We start from the raw sequence: 26,159 nt of genomic DNA, 5'->3' as shown, positions 1-26,159 counted from the left end.
GCACACTTAAATTTCTGCTCCCAAACTACAGGAGCAGAGCTGTTTAGACTAGTAGGGAGTAGGTTTGTACAGTATTTTTTTGTTATTTTTTGTTTTCTTTAGATAAAACAATAGCGTTTATCTTTTAAAAGGCAGTTTCTGGTGAACTTTTACAGTGTCTATAAATGCCTTTATGAATCTTTATCTACAGATAGGTAAGCATATGGAAATGAAAAATTTAAAACTATATAGGTTCTTAGCACATATTATTGTATTATTTCTACAGTGGAATCAAATAAACATATTGAAAAGAAGGCATAATTATTAGATACTGGATAATAATTAGAGTTCGTTTAAGGAAGGAAATATGCATGTAGACAAGGAGTGTTAACAGAATTGACTTAGCCTTACAAAAACCCTAACTGGCTTATATGAAGCTGAAGGTGAAGGAAATTAAGGCTGTTGACCCTGCAAAAGAATAAGATGATGAGCTGTTCCTTCAAGGAAAAGGGTGATCTGTTGTATGGAAGTTGCAACAAAGAGTCTGAGTTCTACTGGAAATAAGTAGGGCCTTTCATGTAGGGCAGATGTCCAAGAATACTGGCAAGGCCTGTCTTGGAGAGTGGTTATCTCCTGACACTTAAAGAGTCCAGATTGGCTAGAAAAGCCAGGAAAGGATGCCTTAGTGGACTGGCAGGCCTCCATAGCCTCTTCCATCTCAGATGCTGTTACAGGAAAGTGGTGGTGACTGTTGATTTTTAAATGAACAAATGTTAGCGTTTAAGAAACTGAATCTCAAGGAAGTTATTTAACTTTCTACTCTTCTTTAGGACTGAAGGCATATGGTCACATTTAAATTGGGAGGTAGGATTCTGCAGCTCCTCAGCAGATTTTCACCAAAGACACTAATCCATTACTTGTAAGTAGAGTCCTTGAAGGTTCAGGAATGATCAGAAAGTTGCTGTCATCCTTTGGTACAATGCACAGCACAGAGGGGCAAAGAGGTTAGCTTATATAACATTTTTGTTGAAACCCTTTCATCTTCAAGCCCAATATAAGTTACCTCTTCCATCAAGTCTTTCTTAATTACCAGATGAAACTGCCCACTTTCTCCTGTAAACTCCTATACTACTTTGTACCACCCATTTAGCATGTATCACATTCTACCTTTTTTGTCTTTATCTCTACAAATCTTTTAATCGTTCCTCCCCAAACCCTCCCAACCTACTTAGAGACTTAAGCCCCTACAAAATATTAAAGGTTATTAATTTAATATGTTTGGTTATCTGGCTTCCCCTAGGCACTTCTTCAATTATTTCAAACTTACAAAGTACAAACAGGAATACAGTAAGGCACAACATTTAGAGGATTTAGGTGCCATTGTGTTAAATGGTTTATGTGAATCATCTCATTTAATCCTCATAACTCTTTTAGGAAGATACTGTTGTTATCGACATTTTAAGGCTATGTTCCATTCATGGATGGCATGGAGCCATATGGGTGGGAAGTAAGTCTTTGTGTCCTTGGGATAGGCTGGGGGATAGAAAATGTCCCTTGGGGACATCTTTTACATACATAAATATTTACATAGACATACTCATATAATCCTGTACAAATGAAGAAAATGTACCTCAGAGAAGGTAGGTAACTTTGCCAACATCATCTAGCCAGTAAGTGCTGGGGCCAGCACTTAAAACCATGCAGTTTCTAGAGCCCTCACCTTATACTGACTATGATTACAAGTACCTTATAGAGGTGAAAACTTGAGCAGTGAACACTAAACATGAACCAGGAAATCAACACAGTCCACTCAGTGCCTGGTGCACATTTATAAAGACAACTTTGTAAGTATTTGTTATTTTTTATTGAGAGGCCATGCATACCTTTACAAACTCAAAGCTATCATTTTATTATATATAGATCAATTGTGCTCATTTGTTACAACTACCCTGGATCATCAAGAATAAATTAAATTATGCCCAACATATGCTACTACTGAAGGCAGGAAGACCACTTTTGTGTCCCTCTCTTCTGAGTGCTAATGAAATGGGGGGAAGGGTGGGCAGGTACTACCACATAACTGAGAACATGTACTTCATCTGTGCTAATTTTTTCTCTCTCTGTATTAATCATGGTTCTCCAGAGAAATAGAATAGACGTATGTATGAGTGTGTGTGTATGTGAGAAAATGACACATTTATTTATTATAGGAATTGGCTCAGGCAATTATGGAGTCCAAGAAGTCCCACGTCTGCAAAGGTGAACCAGGAAAGCAAGTCCAAAGGCCAGAGAATCAACCAGGAACCCTGATGTTAGAGGCAGGAGAATATGTATGTCCAGGCTCTGGAAAGCAAATTGCCCTTCCCCCAATGTTTTGTTCTTCTCTTTGAGGTCCTCAATGGATTGACTGATCCCTGCCAATAATGGTAAGGGCAATCTTTAATCAGTCTACCAATTCAAATGCTAATCTAATCTCTTCCAGGAACACTCTCACAGACGCACCCCAAAATAGTGTTTTACCAGCTATCTGGGCATCCCTTAGCCCAGTCAAGCTGACACATAAAATTAACCATTACAAATTCTGCCCCTTGTCACCCTGGTACCCATAAGCATCTCCTTTAACCATATTTAATCTCCATAAGGCCATAATTCTACCAAACAGGCTATAACTATCCTGCATACAACTAAAAGCACACTAACACATTTCCCAGAAGTGAAAGTAAAGTTTTTGAGTAATGTTTACTCTTATCCTGATATCCTATAACTTAAATACTATGATAGAAAATAAATAATACTTAAATACTAATATAAAGTTAATACCTCTTATGTTATATAAGGGAATAAGAAATGAAGATATATATAAATGCATTCATAAGAAAATACTCATGACAATTATAGTCCTTATTTCTATAACTGGTCATATGGTCATAGCTGGTATTTGTAATTACCTTCGTTTACTACTCATTCTGTATTCCCTTTGCCCTCAGCAAGCACCTCAGCTGGTCATGATTCTTTACCTGGTGGGGTGACCGAAACCTTCATTCGTGAAGGGTCTGGGTTATTAGTAGTCCTGCCTGGATTGGGTTATTTTGTGCTGACCTTAATTACAGGGCATGGTTAATACTAAGGGATGCCCTAAGGGATCTCCTTATTCCACACATACTCTTCCTTACCTTCATTGTGGAGTAGTAACCCAATTTCCCCTTGGTAGTCAGGATCAGTCACCCCAGTCAACACTGTAACGCCCTTCTTGGATGATTGAATCAGATGCATAACGAGCTCAAAGTGGCTAGGTCTTAACTTCCAGTTCAACGGAATCACTGTTGTGTCTCCTGATAGAAGCATTCCTCCTTCTGAAACTAAGACCTCTAGCTGGCAGCACATAAATTTGCAGGAACAGGAAGCAAACTTTGCTAGTGGGTCACTGGGGGTAATTATGAGTGGTAACAGTCCCATTTCCATCCACTGATTCCTGGACCCATGAATTCTGGTTATGGGAGAAATAGCACCACATATTGGATGCTGATTCAGAGCATATATGGCCTTTATGGCCTTCTGGAGAACCTTGCCCCAGCCCTGCAAGGTATTGCCTCCTAGCTGAGTAACTGAGTCTTCAAAAGGCCATTCTACCAATTTATCAAGCCAGCTGATTCAGGATGTTAGGGAATATGGTAAGACTAGGGACTTCCATGGGCATGAGCCCAGTGCAGCTCTTCTTTGCCAGTAAGGTGAGTTCCTGGTTAGAGGCAATGCTGTATGGAATACCATAGTTTTGGCAGAAAAACTGTGCAGGGAAGGCACATCTGTTTCCAGAGAAAGTGCCTTTTCCACTAAGGACAAAATGCTACCCTTTCCACCATGGAAGTGGTCCAATGTAATCAACCAGCCATCAGGTAGCTGGCTGATCCCCCCAAAATGGTGTTATATGGGGGTTCAGTGTTGGTTTATGCTGCTGGTGGATTGCGCACTTAGCAATATTCATAGCCAGGTCAGCCTTGGTGAGTGGAAGTCCATGTTTCTAAGCACATCCTGCCACCTCCATCCCTGCCACCATGGCCACTTTGTTCTTAGCATGTTGGGTGAGGACAGGGGTGGCTAGGGAACGAAGTTGACTAGCATCTACAGAATGGGTCATCCTATTCACTTGGTTATTAAAATCCTCCTCTGCCAAGGTCACACTTTGGTGAGCATTCCTTTTTTGTCCATTCAGAGAGATCATTCACATATCTCTTCCCCAAATTTCTTTCTCACCAGTTTTCCAATCATATTCCTTCTAAGTCCCTGACTATCCAGACAAATCATTGGCTACGGCCCATGAACTCGTACATAATTGCACATATGGCCATTCCCTCTTCCAAGCAAAGTGAACAACGAGTCACCCTGCCTAAAGTTCTTCCCACTGGAAAGACTCCCCTTCACCACCATCCTTCAGAGATGTCCCAGAGAGGGGCAGTAGTGCTGCAGCTGTATACTTCCGGTGGTACCTGCGTATCACGCAGAACCATCCGTAAATCAGGCCCTCTGTCAACTACTTGCAGGGAACTTTCCATGCGACCACATGTGTAGGCTGGGAGAAAGAAGGCAGTGTAATTAATAGGAGTGGCATTAGGGCCACTTCTTTATGTAATTTGTGCCTTTAGTGTCTGCTCGGACCTGATAGATCGTGTATTACACTACTTTTATTTGATGATGAAATGTCGTACATGCCCAACATATGGCTTGGCGCATTAGATAATACCCTATTAATGATGGGCAGACAGCTCAAACCACATGGAAACTTGGTGGCCCATAGTCAGTCAGTATCTCCTAAGGCCCAGCAGCAGGCCTATATCTTTCTTTCAAAAGGAGAGTAGTTATCTTTCTTTGGATGATGGCAGGGTCTTGCTCCAGAGTCTGTGCTGTGATTCACACAGAGGGCTCTGTCAAAGGCTCCAAACAACATTCCTATCTGCCACTGACATTTCAAGCACCATTAAATCTGCTGGATCATGTGGCCCATGTGCAGAGCAGCTTGCACAGCAGGCTGGACCTGTTGTAGAGCCCCACTCAAAACTAGCAGTTTTTGTGACACTCTCTTGTTCTGTGCCCCATCTAAACTAGCAGCTTTTCAGATCACTTAGTAAATGGGCCAGAGTAACACACAGAAAGAAGGAATACATTGCCTCCCAAATCCAACTAAGTCTACTAGGTATTGTGCCTTTTTGTGTCTTATGATGGAGTCCACATGGCAGATCAGAGCCAATATTAAGACCTGGAGCTGAAACAGTTAAGACTGGGGCAGACACTATAGATATGTATCCTGTAAGTAAGACTTACACTCACTGTTCTTACAGCTTTACTAGGCTTAGCCTTGAGTTAGAAAATGACAGCATGCTACACCATGTCTCTAAGTTACAATTGAAATAAACATAAATCTTCAAAAGGACTTCAGAAACAAACATTTCTCCATGAAATGACAGAGGGAAGTGGTGGTTTTAACTTAATATTCAGTTGTCAAGGAAACCGCCTCATTCATCGCTCCACTCTCTATGCCCTCACCCTGCATTATTTTCCTCCATAGCACTTAGTACCATCACATGCCATAAATTCACTTATTATGCTCCACCTTTTCTAGCAGAATGCCAGCTCTTAAGAGCCAGGGATTTGTCTTGTCCACCCATGTGTTCTAAGTGCCTGAAATAATATTTATTATAACATTTAGTAGGCTTGCAGCACATTTTTGTTGAATAAAATAATCTCTGTAGCTATATCTATATAATCACATTTGATAAACATGAATTTATCCTTATTTTGAAGGTGTGGGTTTATACAGAAAAATAAAATTCTACATACAATCTACTAGTGTAGCTATGAAAATTTTAATTTCAAAATAAAAGTAGAGAAAAAAGTGTACACTGACAGCTAGATACATCTTAACCTTAATATAATGAAATGCCTCTGTCTTGGAAACCAAAAACCGCATGCTTTGAATGCATCACTAATGTGAATAAATCTTTCTGCCCCAAACTTAGGCATCTTTGCTATTAACAAAAATAATTCATTTGCCAAGTAAAATTTAATGCTATATTCTGTACTTTTGACACTTTTTTTCAGAAAATAAAGCTAAGTTAAATATACCCTCCAGCATTTTATATTCAAAAGTTCATGATGCTATTTACATTTTATGGATTTATTTATTTATTTATTTGAGATGGAGTTTCACTCTTGTCCATGCTGGAGTGCGATGGTATGATCTCGGCTCCCTGCAACCTCTACCTCCCAGGTTCAAGCAATTCTCTTGCCTCAGCCACCTGAGTGGCTGGGAATACAGGCATGCAACCACACCTGGCTAATTTTTTTGTATTTTTTTTTGTAAAGACAGGGTTTTACCTTGTTGGCCAGGCTGGTCTCCGAACTCCTGACGTCAGTGATTCACCCATCTTGGCCTCCCAAAGTGCTGGGATTATAGGAGTGAGCCACTGCACCTGGCCTATGGATTTATTTATATGCATCATCCTTTAAAAATATTTACGCAGCTTCCTGTCTGAAATTTCAATTTCTCTAAATCCTGTTCACAGTACCCACACTCAAATCATTCATTATAGCTTAACCAACTCTACCAGGTAGAATTGTTCTCTCTGCTTGCAGAACTTCCAGCATGCTTTCAACGAGTGTAAATACGATTAGTATAAAATCATTTGGCACCTAAAGCTAAAACAACTGAAATAATTAAGAAAAACGAAGAGCACATGTAAGAAGCAGGAGGATTAACTGCCCTGGGAACCAGCCAAGGGAATCCCCAGCACCCCCCATGTGCCTTAAGCTCTCAGTGCTTCCGTAGCTTCCTTAAAGTAAGACAAGTAACCAACTAACTATGGGTTTATAAATTTGATAATCAGAGGTCTTTAGAATTCTTTATTATGAGAAATATGGATTCAGCTGCAGGCTTTGGACAGGATGGAAGCTCCAGCTCTGAGGCAAGAGCTGAGAATGTGCTGGCTTGACACATGGATGCTCAAGCCATCCATAAAATATAAAAAGTCAAATTTTAAAAAAGGTTTACTGCAAACTAAAAATAAGCACAAATTTTGATAAAATATTTCACGAAGCTACATATCACAAGTTTACAAGTTATTAGAAGGACTCCTTTACTGCATGCTGGGAAGATAATTCTCTTACATGATCCCTAGCCAAACCAAGCTAACTAAGGCTGTAATTTTGATAATTTTGATAATGCCCTGGGGCCCGGAACAACCCTGGGATACTTTCCTGTACAAAGTGACAATGCTGATTCATTCCCTCAGTAATACCACAGCCGCATCACACCTCACCGTCAAAAAAAACCTTAGCAATCCAAAGCTACTCTGGCAACTGTGAACTTCCCTATGTCGCTTTGGTCACACAGAAAGGAGATCATTGCAATATTACTAAATAACAAAGAATTTGCAGCGGCAGGATTAGTTATCCTTCCATCCCAGGCAGGTCACCAGCAAAATGACTTTAAACAGACATCCTAAGGAGATAAAATTATCTTCTTCAGTTTCCTCCACTATTTCATTGGTTCTCAAACTTTAGAGTATCAGATTCATCTGTAGACTGAGGCCTTGTTAGCTTAAATGGCAGACTGCACAGGGACCCTGATGCCGGGGTCCTCCAGGTGCCAGTCAAAGCCCAAGTGCCCTTTAAAGCAGGGGTCCCCGATCCACCCATCGGCTGTGGACCAATATCGGTCCGTGGCCTGTCAGGAACTGGGCTGCATAGCAGGAGGTGAGCAGCAGGCAGGCCCGCATCAGTACTGCCTGAGCTCCGCCTCCTGTCAGATCAGCAGGGACATTAGATTCTCCTAGGAGCGGGAACCCTACTGTGAACTGCTCATGCAAGGGATCTAGGTTGTGTGTTCCTTATGAGAATCTAACTAATGCCTGATGATCTGAGATGGAACAGTTTCATCCCAAAACCATTCTCTCCCTGCTCCCCCAGTTTATGGAAAAATTGTCTTCCATAAAACCTGGTCCCTGGTGCCAAAAACATTGGAGACTGCTGCTTTAAGGGCTCGAAAGAATGAAGAACAGAGCAGGTCCTCATTACCCTTAAAAAATATATCAGAGTACTTGGAAGACAGTGACCTTTCTATCAGTTGTTTTAATTTGTCCTCTAAATCTACTCTTAATTCTAAGGGAACATATAATATGCCAGATAACAGAATGCAAAGAAAACATACCAGTTTAAATGTTTGGTGTTTAAGATATATATATATATATATCTTTAACACAAAAATTTTATGTAAAAATACATTTTATGTATTTACTAAAAATTGATAAAATTCAGAATATCTCAGGACATTCATAAACATCAAAATAAATCAGGCCAGGCTCATGTAAAGTGCCAGCATGCACTGTATTGCATGACCTCCCTGCTCTTCTTAGAAAGGACATAATGAACCCTCCCCACTGATACCATGTAAATGCAGGCAGCTGCATCCAATGTGTATTAATATTTATATGTATGCTTTGATGAGTTCTAAAAGTACCTCATTATAGGTGCTCATAGGTAGGTAGAACATGAAATGTTATCCTGTCTAATCTGGATAAATAAGTTCCTAAACTAAACTTCTAAAAAATTACTTGACTAACCACACATCTCAGGAAATCCCTGACTTTTCCAGTCCTCTACATGGATGAGTCACTAGAGTATATTTTGCTATAGGATAGTCCAGAGGCCATTATAAGATATAAAAATAGGTGAATAATCCTAAAGCTCTGAATTAAATCTCTCAAAGCAAGGTTACCTCTACATTCCTTCTTTAAATCTGGCTACAGCAAAGTACAGGAAATGAATGGTGAATTCGTAAATAATTCCATAGCTAGATTGCTATAGGCACGAGAAGACTATTATTCACAGACTCAAGCAAAAATGAAAGAAAGGTGGATTCTTAAGCATACAACATTTTCAACAACTTTGCATATTTTTTATATATAAACGTGAATTTATGATTTTATAATCTACCATAATTTATAATCTACCATATGGGAGGGAATTAAGTCATAGTTCACTTAAATCACTTACCAATTAACTTCGAGTACCAAATCGAATTTCTATTAACCTAAATCTCTTTACCAACGGATAGCTCAAGCATTACCTAAACATTCCCTACACGCTTTCTGTGCGGCAATGTCAGAGATGCTCCATATTAAACAGTCTCTACTATTCCTTATATTTCCAAATTCAGTGATGACTTCTTATAAGGTGAGATGTTAACAGTGAGAAAAAACCAAATGGTTGAAAAAATATTAAGAAGTTCCTGTTACCCTTATTAGAAGATTTTAAAAAGGAAAGAACAGGGGTTGGGCATGGAGGAGGAAGGGAAGCTATGGCCTCTGAAGAGGATTAAATGATGACCTACAAAAAGTGAGGAACACTTAGCATTAATTCTCATAACTTTTTTTTTAATTTAAAACTTTAGGGCCAATACAACTTTCTAAATCTTTCTGCACACTTTCATTTTTAATTACCCTTGTCTAGTAACACAGCAATATATTACTTTTAAAGAGAACTGGAACATATTTTTCAAATATCACATGCCTCAAGGGATATAATGATAATTTTCAGTTAAATTACATTAACATGCACTATCACTAAAACACATATATACACATCTCAAAAGAACATTATGGCTCTGGAAGACTCTGAGTTTACAAAGACCCTTAGTCATTCTAAAACGTACAAAGGAAAAATGTGTTCTGCAAAAATAAAGTTTACTTACTTGTATTGATCAGAAATTGATTGGACACACCAGGATGATCTACATCATGTATTGCACTGGCAAAAATTGCTGCAAGAATCTCCAAATCTGTAAACACAGCCTGGAAAATCAGACAATATAGATAATATTACTATTCTACAATGATATTAATTAAAAGTATAAACAAAGAAGAAATCTCTAGAATTTAAATGGAAAACAAAATGAAGCTTCAAAATGTGTTACAATGTGTCAAGGGAGAGTCTTAGATACTTGTGAACTTTTAAAGTATAATCTTGGAAGAAAATATTTTATCTAATTTTGTTACATCTCATGATCAAATGTTTTCCATTCACTGTATTTTTTAAAATATTATTTTAAAACTCTGAATTCTTTTAAGAGAAAATAATAGTTTATTTTCTAAATATTTAAGATGTCTAAGAATATTCTGAAAATGTACATAAAATTAGTAAGACATTAGCAATTCTTTTCTTTCATCGAAACCAGGGTTTCTCAACTTCAGCACTATTGACATTTTGGGCCCAATAACTCTTTGTGTGGGAGGCTGTCCTGTGCATTGTAGGATTTTTAGCAGAATTACCGGCCTCTACCAACAAGATGCCAGTATCATGTACAACTAAAAATGTGACAGTTGTGACAACCAAAAATGCCTCCAGACATTGCCAAATGTCCCTGGTGGTGGCAGGAGCGAAAGAAAGGGGAAGAGAAACCATCTCCAGTTGAGAATCACTCACCCACATGATGAGGTATTAACATAATTTTATAATGAAAACAAACTGAATTATAAAATATATTTCTTAAAAATATATTTTAAGAAAATCAAATTGCTTTAGTAAACAACTAATGAAATAACTTATTAGGATTTAGAAAAATTAAAGTATGTCCTTCTAATATATTCTATGAAAAAATATCAATATATTGCTTATGTTTTATAAAACGTTCTTTGGCCTATAAATAAAAGCCGTCAGACTAGATTTCAAGAAAACAAATGAACAAAAAGTGAGTAAGCCAGATGTGCTTTATGAAATGTTCAGTGGATCATTTCAAAGAAGCAATATCATAAACAGATCAATCACTAAATCTGTGACCAAGTTTCATAAGCAAAATCCATCAAAGACTTGATTGTCTATTAACTATAGCATTTTCCCCCATAAGTCAATAAGTTATACTTCCAATGAATCCAATTATCTTCTCCATTGAAAACCCTTCAGATAAAAGTTTAATAGACCTTTATGAGTGGCAAGTTAGTGTTCTTGAAATTTCAGAAACCGATTTACCTCCAAAGCAGGTGTAGATAATAGCACATGAGTAGACTGGACAACATCTGCAGCATGGATATTGTTGTGATAGGCCACATCAGCATGGTAATGGTCTTCGAGAGTCATAAGATATGTAATTAAAGTATCTACTGGAATTTTAAATGTTTTTAATAAATCCCGTTCCTGTAGGAAAAAAAAATCATCTTAACATTTTTGTCTTTATGTGAAAAATTTCTCCATAGAGTATGTTTAAAAAAAAAAATCACACACCAGTGTTGCCAGTGGATAACCTGGAAATGGCAACTGCACTCTCACATGTCTAGTGAGGAAAATGGGAACCTCTGAGAAGATCCAGGGACTCTGGGACAAAACTAGAGTTGGGTTGTCCTGCTGGAACCCAAGAATACTACGCCCTAGCTGTATGGTGTCAGGAATGAGGTGCCAACTCTAAAAGTTTCTATGTCCCATTATCATGGAGGCAGCTCCAGTCAAGCACTATTAACTCAAGCCCTGCATCACACCAACTAAAAATCAGCGTCCTCTCTAGGGCTGAAGTTTCCCATTTCGGTCCCAAGGTATCTACAACAGCCTCAACTTCTCATTTAAATCCCACCCTGAGCTGGAGCAAAGGGTCAATAAGAGAGAGAAATGGATATGAAGAAAGAAGCAGGACACAAGAAAGTGACAGAAAAAACTATATTCTAAGGTTAGCCAGCAGGGGCTTTATTCATTTTTTTAAGTTAGTACTCCATTCTCTATGCAGTCAGGTTCAGATGACTAACATGATGTCTAAATTATTATTTTAATAAATTGCTTCAATTTGGCTATATCACATCTTTTTCTTAAATGCAAAAAAATAACAAAATTGATGTTATTTGTGGTTTATCCACACTCCACCTTTCTGTATCTTTACTTGTCCCTTGGCAAAGGAGCAAATAAGGATAAAAGTATACAAATAAGCAAAAGGTGGGGAATATTAAAAAAGACAAAATGTATGCACAAGCTACAGACTGGACATTAAGTTCCTAAATAAAATAAATGTAATAGAACTCAACCACCCTACCTGAAAAATGGTGTGCATGATAACAGTCAAGGGCCGGTTACCAGACAACTCTGCTATTCTGAAAACATGAAGACCCCATTTGTTCACATCTTCTAGTTCCTGGAGTGAAAAAAAAAAAAGATACTAAAATATTAGAAAGTGGAGTAAAATATGACTCAATGAACACAGTCATTTAAAAATTACAGACCTTAGGTGGCCGGGCATGGAGGCTCAAGCCTGTAATCCCAGAACTTTGGGAGGCTGAGGCGGGCAGATCACTTGAGGTCAGGAGTTTGAAACCAGCCTGCCCAACATGGTGAAACCCCATCTCCACTAAAAATAAAAAAAATTAGTCAGGTGTGGTGGTGTGTGCCTGTAATCCCAGGTACTTGGGAGGCTGAGGCAGGAGAATTGCTTGAACCCAGGAGGCAGAGGTTGTAGTGAGCCAAGATCGCGCCACTGCATTCTGCACTCCAACCTGGGTGACAGGGCGAGACTATGTCTCAAAACAAACAAAACAAAACAGACTTCAGTGTAAAGATTGTTAGATTTTTTTAAACAATGATTCATTTTAAATGTTAACAGACACACTATGTAAGCATAGGCAAACTTTAGGCACATTTACTTAAATGTACTGAAAATTGAACAGTATGGCTTAACCTTGTGACTTTGACATTACAACATATTTATGTACTTTTTAAGTATCAATCACAAAGCACTTCTTTAATGGATAAAATCTATTCACAAAACCTTAACTGTTTTCCTAAAACCCAGAAGACATGACAGATTTCTAACTCTTTAAGGCCAAACAATGAAATGAAGATGCAAATAATCGCCCCCCAACCCCCTAAAACATACCAAACCACCTGTCTAAGGCACTTTAAAAGGAGCTTTATAAAATGCCTTCCCATCTTCAAAAAAAAAAAAAAAAACCCAATTAATAAACTTTTCTATCCATTTAAAAGACTAGAAGTGAAAATTCATGAAAGGGCATCATTTAATATTTATGATCCTGATCTTTGAAATCATCATACCTTGGCAAGGACATCTTCTTGTTCAGTTTTAACTCCAAACCTTGGGATACTTGAATTAGTCAGACTAGAGCTGTGCATCAATTTCTTGACTCCACTGATCTGAGACATCGGTCTTTTCTTTTTCTCCTTTTCCTTCTGAGTTGGAGAAGGAATTTCCACTTCATGTTGCTTATCTTGAGAAATTTAGAAAATGTTCTATATTTATTATTAATTCTATCTGTTTTATATCATCATATGCATAATTGGAAGGATTATAATTGATCATTATATATTCCAGGAAATGTTTCCAACTAAAAAGTTTCCTTTTAGAGAGTTCAGTATTTACATTTGAATTGGACTTAATTTGATATCTTCAAACACAAAATTAAGCAAATAAGTTCCATTACAAAATAATAATATCAAATGTATTCCATGGTTACCTCTTTGATACAATGTCCTAATAAAAAATGCTGCAAGACTTAGCATGACAGCAGACTCAGAATACACAACAGGTGGTTATTTCCACTGTTCAATTCCATTCCTTTGTGAAACTGACTTAATGAACTGAAAATTGTTCTTGCCAACTAAGGACTACAGTTTCAATACATACTTTGAAATGGTAGAAACTTTATACGCAAATGTCATGAAAACAGCAGTATATAAAACTAAAACAGCTAACTGAAATGGGTAACACTGTGGGAGCTGAAACAGCAGGTTTTGGATGACTTAGATTAATTCTGCTACTTTTTATTTCTGTATGATAGTGAGATAAGGGTTAAATCCCCAGGTTTTATGGGAGCATAGAGAATCATAAATATTACCTGATAAGTGAATATGTACATAAGCTAATTGTGTTCTATAGTAAAAGACCTAAGATATCTTCTTACTTTCATCCACGATTTCAAGGCAGTGATGAGCAACTCTAACTCATCCTTATATATAGAACATGTTCTAAGTGTTTAATAAATGTTAACTATATATAACAGCAATTTTGTTTTGAAAGTAAGTCCAGGATACATTCAAATTACTGACCTTTATTTACTGCATTTTCTTTCTGTGGATGAGGTACAAGAGTTGTCCCAGGACACCAAACTCAGCTATTATTAGCAAACTTTTATTTAGCATTTGTATTTTATCTGCCCACCAGTTTACTAGGCTTGATGTACACGAGACGGTAAATTCATCGAGGGCAGGAATCATTTCTAATTTATCATTAAACACCTATTGCCCAACAATGGCTGGCATTTAATAAGAATTTGTTGAAGATATGAATAGATCTCTCTATAAAATATATTTTACAGTTTGGTACTATGAAAAAATGGCAATATATAATCTTAATTCAAGAATTCCTAAAGTCCTAAATAAAACTAAGAAAATGCACCTTGTCACCTGCAACTCTAAAACTCAGAGGCGTATAGTGTCGAATTATTAATATGACGAATGAAAACAAATAGAACTTCTAACACTTGTTTGGTTTCCAAAATGAGTTGGCACCCCAATCCTCCTACAAAAACAAACAAGCAAACAACTGAAGAAAAAAATTTAATTGCATGTTGTTATTCTCACCTAAGAATGTGTTTGATATAAACTCTGACACTTGATTTCCAGACCGACTCATTTCAGAGAGATGGGTGAGCTCCCGATTAAGCATCCTTTTAAACTGAAAAACAGAAAAGTAACATGAAATAATAGAAGAGGAAAGTTTAAGTGAAATATATATGCATACTCTGAGATACAGGAAGATATGCCCAAAGAATTTTTAAGTTGTCCTGACAATTTAGAAAAGTGCCTTCCAGCAGAACTTTCTTCAGTGAGGGGAAAACACCATAATCGGTACTGCCAGTTATAGCAGTCACTAGCCACAGGTGGTTACTAAGCATTTGAAATGTGGCTAGTGCAAATGAGAAACCAAATTTTGAATTTTATTTAATTTTAACTACTTTTAATTTAAATAATCACATGTGGCTCATAGCCACCAGACTGACCAGCACAAATTTAGACTCCCAAGGGCTGAAGGGAAAATCAGGAGAAATAAGCAAAGAAAAGGGAATTAAAAATTAAGATGTATTATTAGTTATTTAGAGAAAAGAGAAAAACTAATTTATAGCACATAAAAGTGTTGCCATACAATAAAACATGGAATGCTTTCTTCAATTAATTTATCATTAGCAGAAATGAATATATATACTGATCAAGGGCTCAAAATTTAGTCTTTTACTCCAAAGCAAAACTTAATAGACTTGAGTACTCTTCCAGGACTATGGAGAAGTAAAATATTTAAATAAATACTGTATAATGTTTCCTTTTAAAAGTTGTTTTTCAAGTAAGAGTATAACATTTATTGTTTCTCAACATCCACAAAATTTACCGTTTTCCCAAGTCACTAAATAGGAAACAGGTCAATTTTCAATAATCTACTTCACAATTTTTATTACTGATGCCATAGTGCCTATTTCATTGAAAGAAACACTGGAATTAACCTACCAACACCACATGGCATTACCAGTATCCAAATCTCCCAAAGATTTTACGCTTCTCCCACCCCCATCAGCTGTTTCTTAAGCATTAAGCATTTCAGAGTCCTTTGACTCTAAAAACAACCCGACAAGGCCTTTTAATAAGCCTTTAATATTTGTCTTAATATACAGAAACAATGTATTTTTTCTACACATAGAGTAACTGCTATTAGATACTTGACAAAAAAAAGTCAGACGCATTTACTCTAATCATCAGATTAGCTTTTAAAATTTGAAATTTCACCATAAATTCTCATTTAAGTATGAAGGTAAGTGTTGAATTTATATTTTAGTGATGTTTGAAATATAATTCTTACTCAGTATTTAATTATTTAGAATTATTTTGCTTCTCTGCATAATTCATACCAAGATGGCCTAACTCTATACCGTTTGCTAAATAACTTCCAAAGTCAATCTTATAGGCCATCTAGATTAAGTTTTAACTCAGCATTTAACTGTTATCAAAACAAACAAAAAACCCTCAACCATTTCAATGGACTGTTGGATGAGAGAAATGTGTATTCGCATTCCAGCGTAGTCAAAAACAAAGAACTCGTCATTTACATTGGGTATATCTCCTAATGCTTTCCCTCCCCGCTCCCCCGACCCCACAACAGGCCCCAGTGTGTGATGTTCCCCTTCCTGTGCCCAAGTGTTCTCATTGTTCAATTCCCACATGTACCCTAGAACTTAAAGTATAATAAAAATAAATAAAATAAATGCTGGGGAAAAAACAAACAAACAAACAAACAAAAACAAAGAACTGGCATGACCAGTACAAATTCTGGTTGTTAAATTACTGGTCTAGAAAGCTTAGTCTCAAACTCAGGAACACTAAATTCACTTCTTTGTTCGTATGTTTTTATAACTCCTTTCTAATTATAAAATGTACATGTGCTATAGAAAATTTAGAAAGCTATATCAAAAAAAGAGAAAATAATGTAAATCCCCACTGCTGGAAGATAACCACAGATAATTTGTTAAATTTCCTTTTATGCCTTTTTTCTATCCTTGTATGTGAATACATATTTTTAAAACTGGCATCAGGTGGTATACAGAACATAGGTTACTGCTTGTGTTCACTCAGCATTATATCTTATAACCTACTGAAAAAAATAAACTTTGGGCCTTCTAAGAATATTTGTAGACATTTATAATTGAGTTCAAAATTTTTTCTGTCCCTCTTTACAAAGTTATATTTTCTTGAGTAAATTATGGGCTATCATATAATTTAATGAGCTAATATAGAAGTGTCTTCTATTTAGCCTGGCACATAGTAGATGCTCAATATTATTTGAGTTCTTTCTCCCAGCTCACTTTCTGGCACTTGGTCCATAACTTTTGGGCCTTTTAAAGTAATAGCTGATTTTTATCATTGCAGGTCAGACAGATGAAGGATTTGACCGTAGTTATAACCATAAAAATAGTTACTTAAATAGCTAGCTCCTCTTTCTCAAATCCCATAAAGAATTTGGAATAGCATTAGTATGGGAAACCATAGCTATGTCTCAAAAGCACAGCTAAAATGTCATGCATACGCAGGTTTAAAAAACTCTTTGCTTAAGACTTGGAGCCAACCCAAATGTCCATCAGCGATAGACTGGATTAAGAAAATGTGGCACATATATACCATGGAATACTATGTAGTCATAAAAAGGGATGAGTTCATGTCCTTTGCAGGGACATGGATGAAGCTGGAAACCATCATTCTCAGCAAACTAACACAGCAACAGAAAACCAAACACCACTTGTTCTCACTCATAAGTGGGAGTTGAACAATGAGAACACATGGACACAGGGAGGGGAACATCACACACCAGGGCCTATCAGCGGCTAGGGAGGGGAAGGACAGCATTAGGCGAAATACCTAATGTAGATGACAGGTTGATGGGTGCAGCAAACGACCATGGCATGTATATACCTATGTAACAAACCTGCACGTTCTGCACATGTATACCAGAACTTAAAGTATAATAATAAAAAAAATTTGCTTTACAGATAAATTCACACTTGGAAAAATATACTCATTAGGCAAAGCACATTCCAAAGAAAAGAGTCTGCTAAACATTTTAAACACACATTCAATGAAATATCTCTTTGACCTAAAGTTGTTCATGTTATGAGCTAAAAGTTGCTATTAAGAACTACCTGGTCATGACAAAGTCCTTTTTTTCATAAAAGATAGGAGAAGATGCAAGGCTTTCACCATTGCTAGAATCTCAGCAGTCTATACAGGAACAGCTGCCCTGCTTGCACTTCTCTCAATAAAGCAAAACAAGGGAAGCCTTCTGGGAGTGATTGATAAAGACAGAGACCCAGTCATCACAGGTTCATCTTCTAACTTGTACACAAACTAGTATAAGGATTATGTTGCCCAAGGAGAACATGTGGATGCTACCTGCAGATATGCTACATATATTATTGGATTTTTCTAAAAGGATATAAAGAACGAAGTATAATTTTCCTGGCAGTTTGCTTAAACAATTCACCAAAATAGCCAGTTAGTACAGATAACTGAAGAAAAAAGCCAGTGAAAGGAATCTAAATATTGTACAGACTAGATAAGTGACATACTGCATGTTCATCTTTCTGGTCATATACATTATTCCCAGAGTACTTTCCAGCCTTTGTTTAAAACACGAAAACATGGATTGGAGAAATCCTCCATCAAATGCCCACCTCCCTACCAAGGCTTATAAGGGACTCCAAGGAAGTCAACATTTCATTTTAACATAATTATAAAAGACAATATTTGAAGCAGTTACCTCTCTACTCTAGGAAGACGGTATAAGGAATTTCCTAAAGATAATTCTGAAGCGTACATTAAGTTATAACACAAGGGTATTTTCTAAAAGGAATTAACATTGTTTTCCTTTTTTGCTATCCATATAAAAGTTTCAGTCCAGCAAAGCTAAATGAATAACCACAAAAATTACCATAAGTGCTTTCTCAACTGGTAGTTGATCTCACAAATTGGTTTTGGAGTGCATAGCTAGATGTACTAAAAAAATGCACTAGATCATTCAACAAATATTTAAAAATGTGATACTTCTCTCATCTAAAAATAATTATATAATGTTTACTAAGATAACTACATAAAATTACCAAAGGGGGAAGGACTGATTTAAAGCTAATACAATGTATTCTTCTGGGAAATCCCATCATATTTCTCAATTAATAAATTTAGAAGGGACAAAACATTAAACTGCTGTTTGAAATGAACCGATTGTAAAATGCAGAACCATAAGCATTTATTTTTTTTAAGTGACCTCTAAATATTTTCCATTGATGAATTTCTAATTGTTTTTGGCCTAAGTAGTCTGAAAACAACGCACAGATTTAGGGTTGCAACTAAAAAAACAGGGGAGGATTTCTAAGTGAATGCTTTCGAATCCTTTGTTCTCATTATACATCAGAATGTGTACAGCAGTTAAGGCATAAAGGAAAGTAAAAATGCAGCTGAATCTGAATACTGTATTTTGCTTTTCAGAACCGCAATTCTTCAATTTACATTAGGCATTTAAGATTGTTCAGGAAGCAAACTAAAATAATAAAACAAAATGTTCTTAAATGTAATCTCCTTTACTTCTACATCACGCCAGTGTGCTACTGGGCATATTATATATCCTCCCAATATATATTTAAGGAGGTGGTATGGGTCCAATAGTAAGAAAATTTGCTTATTTTTTCCTGACAATATTCTGCTAAAAATCATTTGAATATGCTGCACTGTGATGCATTACAAGTTTGGTAGATATCAGTATTCAAAGTTATTTAAACAAATACTCCATTGATGGGATAAAAATAAATCCTTCAAAATGCATAAGACCAAATATATCTATATTTGCTATTTTTACATGTTTTTAAAGGTACAGTATTAAGCATAAAACTGTCCAGGAAAAATTTTCCTCAAAAAGAAAAGTACTAAAATTCTATATTTAGATTCTTGGCAATATTGTTCATAATCATAGTACAAATGGTTCATAATCATAGTACAAATGTGAAGCCCTTCAAAAATAACATCAATTGTGAGCTGGCTAAAAGCTAGGAGCTGAATTCTGGGGGATAATGAGGGCTTCTTATATTTACTCTCTATACTTTTCTGCATTTCTGAAGATTTTTAGCCAAGAAATGGCTAACAAAATTCAAATAATGGAAGTCTATATATTTTAAAAACATTTTTAAAAATCTGAATCATCCACAGATTTAAAGGCAGGTAAGGAATCATGACTACTTGGACAACCAAGACTGAAATAAGTTTTCTAATTTTTTTAGAATTCAAGTAAATCTCTAAAACAAAGGGGAACTTGTCCTTCAAAAAGAAAGAAACAAAGCAAACGACAAACACTCCAATCTGAAAAATCCTCAGAGTAACAGAAAATGAATCTTTTAAAATGTGTTGTGATTGGCTCCCGGGTTCAAGCGATTGGCTCAAATATCAAAAATCTGTGAAGTGATGTTTCATTTAGGACTGAATAAGGTTTTTCTACCTCCTTCTATTGTGGAGACAGGATCACAATGCTAATGTTACCACAGGGCATGCAAAAAGCCTGCCAAGCATGGACACAATCTTATTGAATTGTTTATTAATTCATTTCTTGAGATTCACAAAACAGTGTAATAAAAACTTTGTTCAGTTTTGCAAGTATAATAGACAATCAAGTTTTCACTTTAATATCACTTACATAGTTAAGTAATGTCAATTTTTAATGTCACCTAGGGCTTTATAGCTAAAGGTGAAAAAAACGTATTCCTCGTCAGGTTAAAGTAGTATAGATTTTTAGAAACAGCCACAAATTAATTTTATAAACTTTATGTGCAACATACTAACTGGAATCCATAAATCAGTATAAGTAATTTGGCCCAATAATTTATTTGCAATGAATGTATTTAATTACCATATATTTTTCAAGCACAATTCAAACATATACCACATGACAAACAGAAGAACTACTGCGTATCTAAAAAGCTATTTTAACACTCAAACTACAACTGATGAAAGTTACACAATCTTATCTTGACCACTATTAACACGTATTTCTTCCTAGTTCATGTGTAAGGCAAGAATACATAACTGATAGTTTGAACAAATTACAGTAGAGTCTAAGCTTTCTAAATAATTTTGTAATCAGAGTAAGGAGTTTTCAAAAACTAAATAAGTCTTACCTTTATGTAGCCCCAAGACACTGACAGTAAATAGTTTGCTTCAGGCATTTTTGATTGATTATATGTGTGTATATATATATATATATGTATATATATAGTAAGCTCTAAAATGTATTTAGCTTCAAAATCTCGATACTTTAACAACCTCCACAAGCCACGCAGAGTATGAGTTTTTAAAGATTTTTGGTAATTAAGTATACATAAGAAAGCCTCGCATTAAATCCCATCCAGCCGTCTTCCCATCGAATACATGCCATTTGTAAGACTCCAGAATGGCACAAAATTCAGCAACTATTCTGAATAAAGAAAATCCACGTGATAAAGGAATATCTAAAGATCTAAAGGTCTGCATCTTTCTCTCCCGAGCTCCAGGGCTTAATGAATAATGTATGTCAAGATGCTTAGTTGCAAGAAAGGCTAGTCCTGTCAAAAGCTACCAAATAAGGAACTGCAGGGAAGCCGGGAAGAGTGACAAGAAGCCCCTCCCATAAAACCCCAACTCTGCACCAATTGCATTCTAGCTCTTAGCCTATAAGGCGAGGGGGTGTGGCCTCGGTGCAGGCTGCTTTGGGATTGGTTGGCAAGGGACAGCCTCTGGGGAGGCTTTCTCCTCACCCGACAAACGCCATTGAATAATGGTATCCCTGCAGCTCTGAGGCCACCCTGAGAAAAGATGAATGGGGCTTCCCTCTTGCAGTGATGAATAATGACCATAAAACTCCTCAAAATTCGTAGTTCATTCTTAAGAATTGCCCATCCTTTTGGAGGGCATTTTCTATGAATTTTAATGTCCTCTGGCTTCCCTTCCTTCCAAATAAAAACTGCTCCAAAAATGGCAATCGAGCATTTTAATTGCTTCCCTCTCTCAAATCCAAAACAAGTGGCTCCCTGGTGATGTAGAAATAACTGTAGTTCTCCCCTCATCCAACATAAAAGCATTAAACAATATGACTAATGTCCAGAATTCACAGATGGCACAGATGGCAATGACACATTCCCTCACCTGTGTGGCATGGCTGCTCTCAGCTCCTTGTGTTTCTATTGTTATGTATGACAGAGTTCTAAAACCTTCAAAATCTAGGGGTGGGACCACTTGCAATTCTGGGGGAAGGGAAATCTGAAAGCTAGGGCACTGTGTATGCATAAGGAATGCAGTGTTTTGTATATAGAACTCAGGATCTGTATTTTGATCAGAAGAGAACATTTTATTTATTTATTTATTTAGAGACAGAGTCTCGCTGTCGCCCAGGCTAGAGTGCAGTAGTGCGATCTTGGCTCACTGTCACCTCTGCCTCCCGGGTTCAAGCAATTCTCCTGCCTCAGCCTCCCGAGAAGCTGGGATTACAGACGCCCACCATCACGCCTGGCTAATTTTTGTATTTTTAGCAGAGACGGGATTTCACCATGTTGGCCAGGCTGGTCTCAAACTCCTGACCTCAGGGGATCTGCCCACCTCGGCCTCCCAAAGGGCTGGGATTACAGGTGTGAGCCAACGTGCCCAGCCAGAACAGAACATTTTAATAACTGTACACAAAGTTAAGAAAGGAATGAGTGGCTCTTAGGAATCCAGAATTGAGCTCAAGAGTAATAAGACATTTTATGAGGAGGGTTAAATGAGAAATCAAAGTTCTTTCTAGAAAAACAGCATTTTCTACTTGGTTTGGTGTAGTATTACCCTGTAACTTTAATACTAAAGAGGTCTTGTGGGTGAGAAACAAGGAAAAACTAGGTTTTAGTTGATTTTAGCATATAATTCTGTGCATTTTACCTCCTCTCCATCTCAAAGCCTGTGCTTACTACTCTGTGCTTTAACTTGCTGGTATGGCTACTCTGCAGTCTTCCTGACATTTAACTATTTCCACATGTGGCATGTCTGTCATAGAGAGCATGCTCTCTGATAAGCACTCCTGTAACACTTTGTCTCTCTGAGTTTCTATTGGCCTTTTGCTGCTACAGTCCTCTGCTTTTGTTAACATCTGTTGTATTCATTTCCATCACTCTTACTCCTCTACAAAAGGAAGAAATTAAAGCTCCAACATTCCACTAAAGCTACCCCCAGAGGAATACTAAGGTCCTCCTTTTCTCTGGTCTCCCTACTTCTCTGAAGTGTTCCACATGTTTGATCATTCCTACTACTCTCCCTCAACTCCCAGGATCCGGAACTTCTTTAATTTTCCCTAGGCCCACAATCTTCAATGACCACTTCTAACTTGAACTTCAGTGCCATATTTCTGAATGCAAGATTCTCCTCTTGAATGCCCTGCTAGTCACGACAAACTTTTTCAAAACTGTGAGACATTTTTCTATTTAAAGTAGTTCTTAGTATAATTACTTCCATTTCAGTCAGTGAGCCTATATTTCTTCCAGTATCTCAGACGGAATCTATGACTCTTTCCTACCATTCAACAGGTGTTTCATGTGCGTCAGACACTGTCAGGTGTTTAATATAAACCATCTAGCTGAATCCTTGAGTAACCCGGCATGTTCCCCTATACGGCATCACCTTCCCTCCTTCATTCAACTTTGTTAGCAAGCCCTATCTTTTATCCAAAGCTGTTTCTTTCAGTTTGTTCCTTACCATTACCCCTCCCGTAATCTCAATCCAAATATTTAAAAGACTGAGAGAAATAGAAAGTAACTTAATATCACCCCCTCTAACTCCCTCATTTCCACATAAAGTTGAGACCTAGAGAGAAAAAATGATTTTCCCAGGTTCACTCTGGTACTGAGAACAAGAATTGCAAGTTTAAATCTTTTGTGCACAATCACTGACAAATAATCTTTTTAGTGTGTCAGCTTCCTCATCTGTAAAGTGGATTACTGTGGCAGCTAGTCTCCAAACATACTCTTAATGAGCCACACTGTCCTACATTGAATCTGAGTTGGCTTGTGTAACCAGCAAGTGATGGTGCATGACTGCTGAGGCTAAGTCATAAGAAATCTTGCAGCTCTCATCCTGCTTTCTTTGAATGTGCTATTCGGACCCCTAAGCCATTAGGTTGAAAAAAAAAAAGGTCTGACTACTCTGAGAGGCTATGCTACAAGAAGTCCATGTTAACTTCACAGACAGTGAAGAGAGAAAGCGCAAGAGAGCACTTGCACAAGAAAGAGCACACATGCCTGGCCAGTCTTCAGCAATGCCAGCCACCCCAGCCCAGAGCCAGACCTGAGGGGCAAGAAGCCATCTTAGCCATCCAGCCAGTTCAGCTTTCAGATAGCTACCCACTGGGCTGCAACCATATGAGGAGCCAAGCAAGAATGTCTAGCCAAGACCAGTTAACCCACAAAGCCATGAAAACTAATAAAAATACATTCATATTTCAAAGTATTAGGTTTGAAGTGATTTCTTACATAGCAATAAATAACCAGAACAGATATATATGAGGATTAAATGAGACCATATATGCAAAGCACTTAAAACAACAAATGGTACAAAGTTGAAGATAAGTAGGTATCAGACAGTAAAGATGACAGTGACAATGATCATTATGATAATCATTCTATTATACTAATATTTAAAAAAATCCTCTGGTTTATCATTTGTTTTTAACATATATATGTTATATTTCCTTTCAACTGCATCACAGCACTCCATGTCTCAGGGCCAAAATGCTGTAATTGCTTCTTAGCTCATCTTCTTGCCCCTGGCTTTTCCCCTTCTAGTCTCATATTGACCTCTACTGCCAGATCAATTTTCCTCAAATCCAGCCGCAGCCTGTTACTTCAAAGCTAGTAATGCCTGCTTCATCACATCCCTCTGTAAATTCCTGACTGCCATATCTGACCTTAATCCCCAACGCCAAGCCTATTTTCAGCTGCTCTATTACATTTGCTCTGTTCCTGAAAGACTAGTATTCCTCCATCTTCACCATACAGCTGACAATCCCATCTCTGTCTTACCAAATTCTCGGCCTAAAATACCCTCCTTCTTCTACTCTGCCAACCTCAAACTGGTTTTCTCAGTCAGATTTAAATCTTTCAAAGTACATCTTAGGACCAAATATTCCAGCCTTTTTCCAAATTCTAACGATTCTATATCTGCCCCTTCATTCAATATTTATTAAGCTCCTACTCTATGTCAGGCACTGCCTTGGATGCTGGGGACATAGAGTAAACAAAACAAAGCTTTCTCACCTGCAGCTTATATTCCAAAACTAAGTTAATAAATACATAATACGTCATGGGGTGATAAGCACAATGGAGAGAAAGAAGGGATAAGGATTACGGATAGAGGTTGCTATAAGGTGATCATGGAAAGCCCCTCTGATGAGATGACGTATACCAGGAGATCTGAAGAAAGGAAACAAGCCATGTGGATTGAGGGGTGAGAGGTAGGGTAGAGAAGGGAAAACCAAGTGAGGAATGGCCAAAAGCAAAGGCCTCGAGGCAAAGCGTACTTGGTGAGGCTCCCTGAAGAACAGGTGGAAGTGTCATATCACTTGTCATTTAAATGCTAATTACACTCTGCAGTCAGGCTCACTGCCTTCCCCCTCCTTTAAAAAAAAAATCCATCCATCCATCAATTTTATTCTTTGACAAACTTAAGACTCAGTTACTTTTTACTTTTTATAACAAGTATTCATCCTGAAATGAAATTCCTAAACATACTTCCTTCATAATACTGTACTGAATACATATAGGCTAAATACTCCCTACATAGATTAAAAAAAAATCAGTATAATGGCTTATCAGTGAAATAAAGGAGAAATGAGTAATTTCTATCAAATACTACAAAATATAAATACTTGTACACAACTACATTTTAAAAAATAGTCAAAAACTACTATAACTGATTAGCTGTGTGACCTTGGGGAAGCTATTTAAATTTCCCATACTTCAGTTTACTCACATGGAAAATGAGAATAATAGTTTCTACCTTACAGGGTTGTTGTGAGGATTAAATTAGTGCATATACATAAGGCTCTTAGAACAGTAAGTGCTATCTAAGGGTTTGCTATGATTTCTCTTATGGGGAGAATTACCACAAAAGTAACAGTAGCATGAAAATGAATACAGGGGTGTTATGTTAGAAGAATTTTCTTTTTTCCTGAAATGATGAATGATTCTTTGAAAGGTTTCAAATGTAACAAAGTGTCATCTTCACAATATACACTATTGCTGCATTACTAGAAAATTTGGTGTGGATTAAAACCATGTAAAAATATTTAATATTTATACGTAAAAAGTAGTTGGGTTTTAGGCTCAGAGAATTATAAATGCATTTTGTTTTTTCACCTATGTGAATAGCTGCTGGGACTTTTTGGAAGTTGTGTGGGACACACAGCAAACCTCCCTGGTGAAAGGCTGTCCCATGTATCCTAGGACATCTAGCCTCCCTGGCCTCTGCCCACCAAGCACCAGGAGTACTCCCCAGTCACTGTCCCCTGAAATTTCCTGAATGTTCCCCAGTGTTAAGAATCACTGTTCTGTTTTTTTCAACTGTCT

The 26,159-nt window shown here is 37.0% G+C and overlaps 1 protein-coding gene across 5 annotated transcripts in view; it reads right to left on the bottom strand.

The window, feature by feature from the left end:
* The window catches only part of PDE4D (phosphodiesterase 4D), an 800,884-nt gene that overhangs the window by 8,599 nt on the left and 766,126 nt on the right, over positions 1-26,159 (bottom strand). For all 5 annotated transcript variants that reach the window (XM_031003276.3, XM_004058814.5, XM_055367861.2 and 2 more), the window contains 5 exons: positions 14,599-14,692; positions 13,054-13,226; positions 12,041-12,139; positions 10,996-11,160; positions 9,722-9,821 (listed from right to left, as the gene is read on the bottom strand). In XM_031003276.3, coding sequence (XP_030859136.1) covers positions 9,722-9,821; positions 10,996-11,160; positions 12,041-12,139; positions 13,054-13,226; positions 14,599-14,692 — 631 coding nt within the window. The remainder of the gene's footprint in view (positions 1-9,721; positions 9,822-10,995; positions 11,161-12,040; positions 12,140-13,053; positions 13,227-14,598; positions 14,693-26,159) is intronic.

This window comes from Gorilla gorilla, chromosome 19, assembly GCF_029281585.2.
Source record: "Gorilla gorilla gorilla isolate KB3781 chromosome 19, NHGRI_mGorGor1-v2.1_pri, whole genome shotgun sequence".
NCBI lineage: Eukaryota > Metazoa > Chordata > Mammalia > Primates > Hominidae > Gorilla > Gorilla gorilla.
This window is presented reverse-complemented; position numbering and strand designations above follow the sequence as displayed.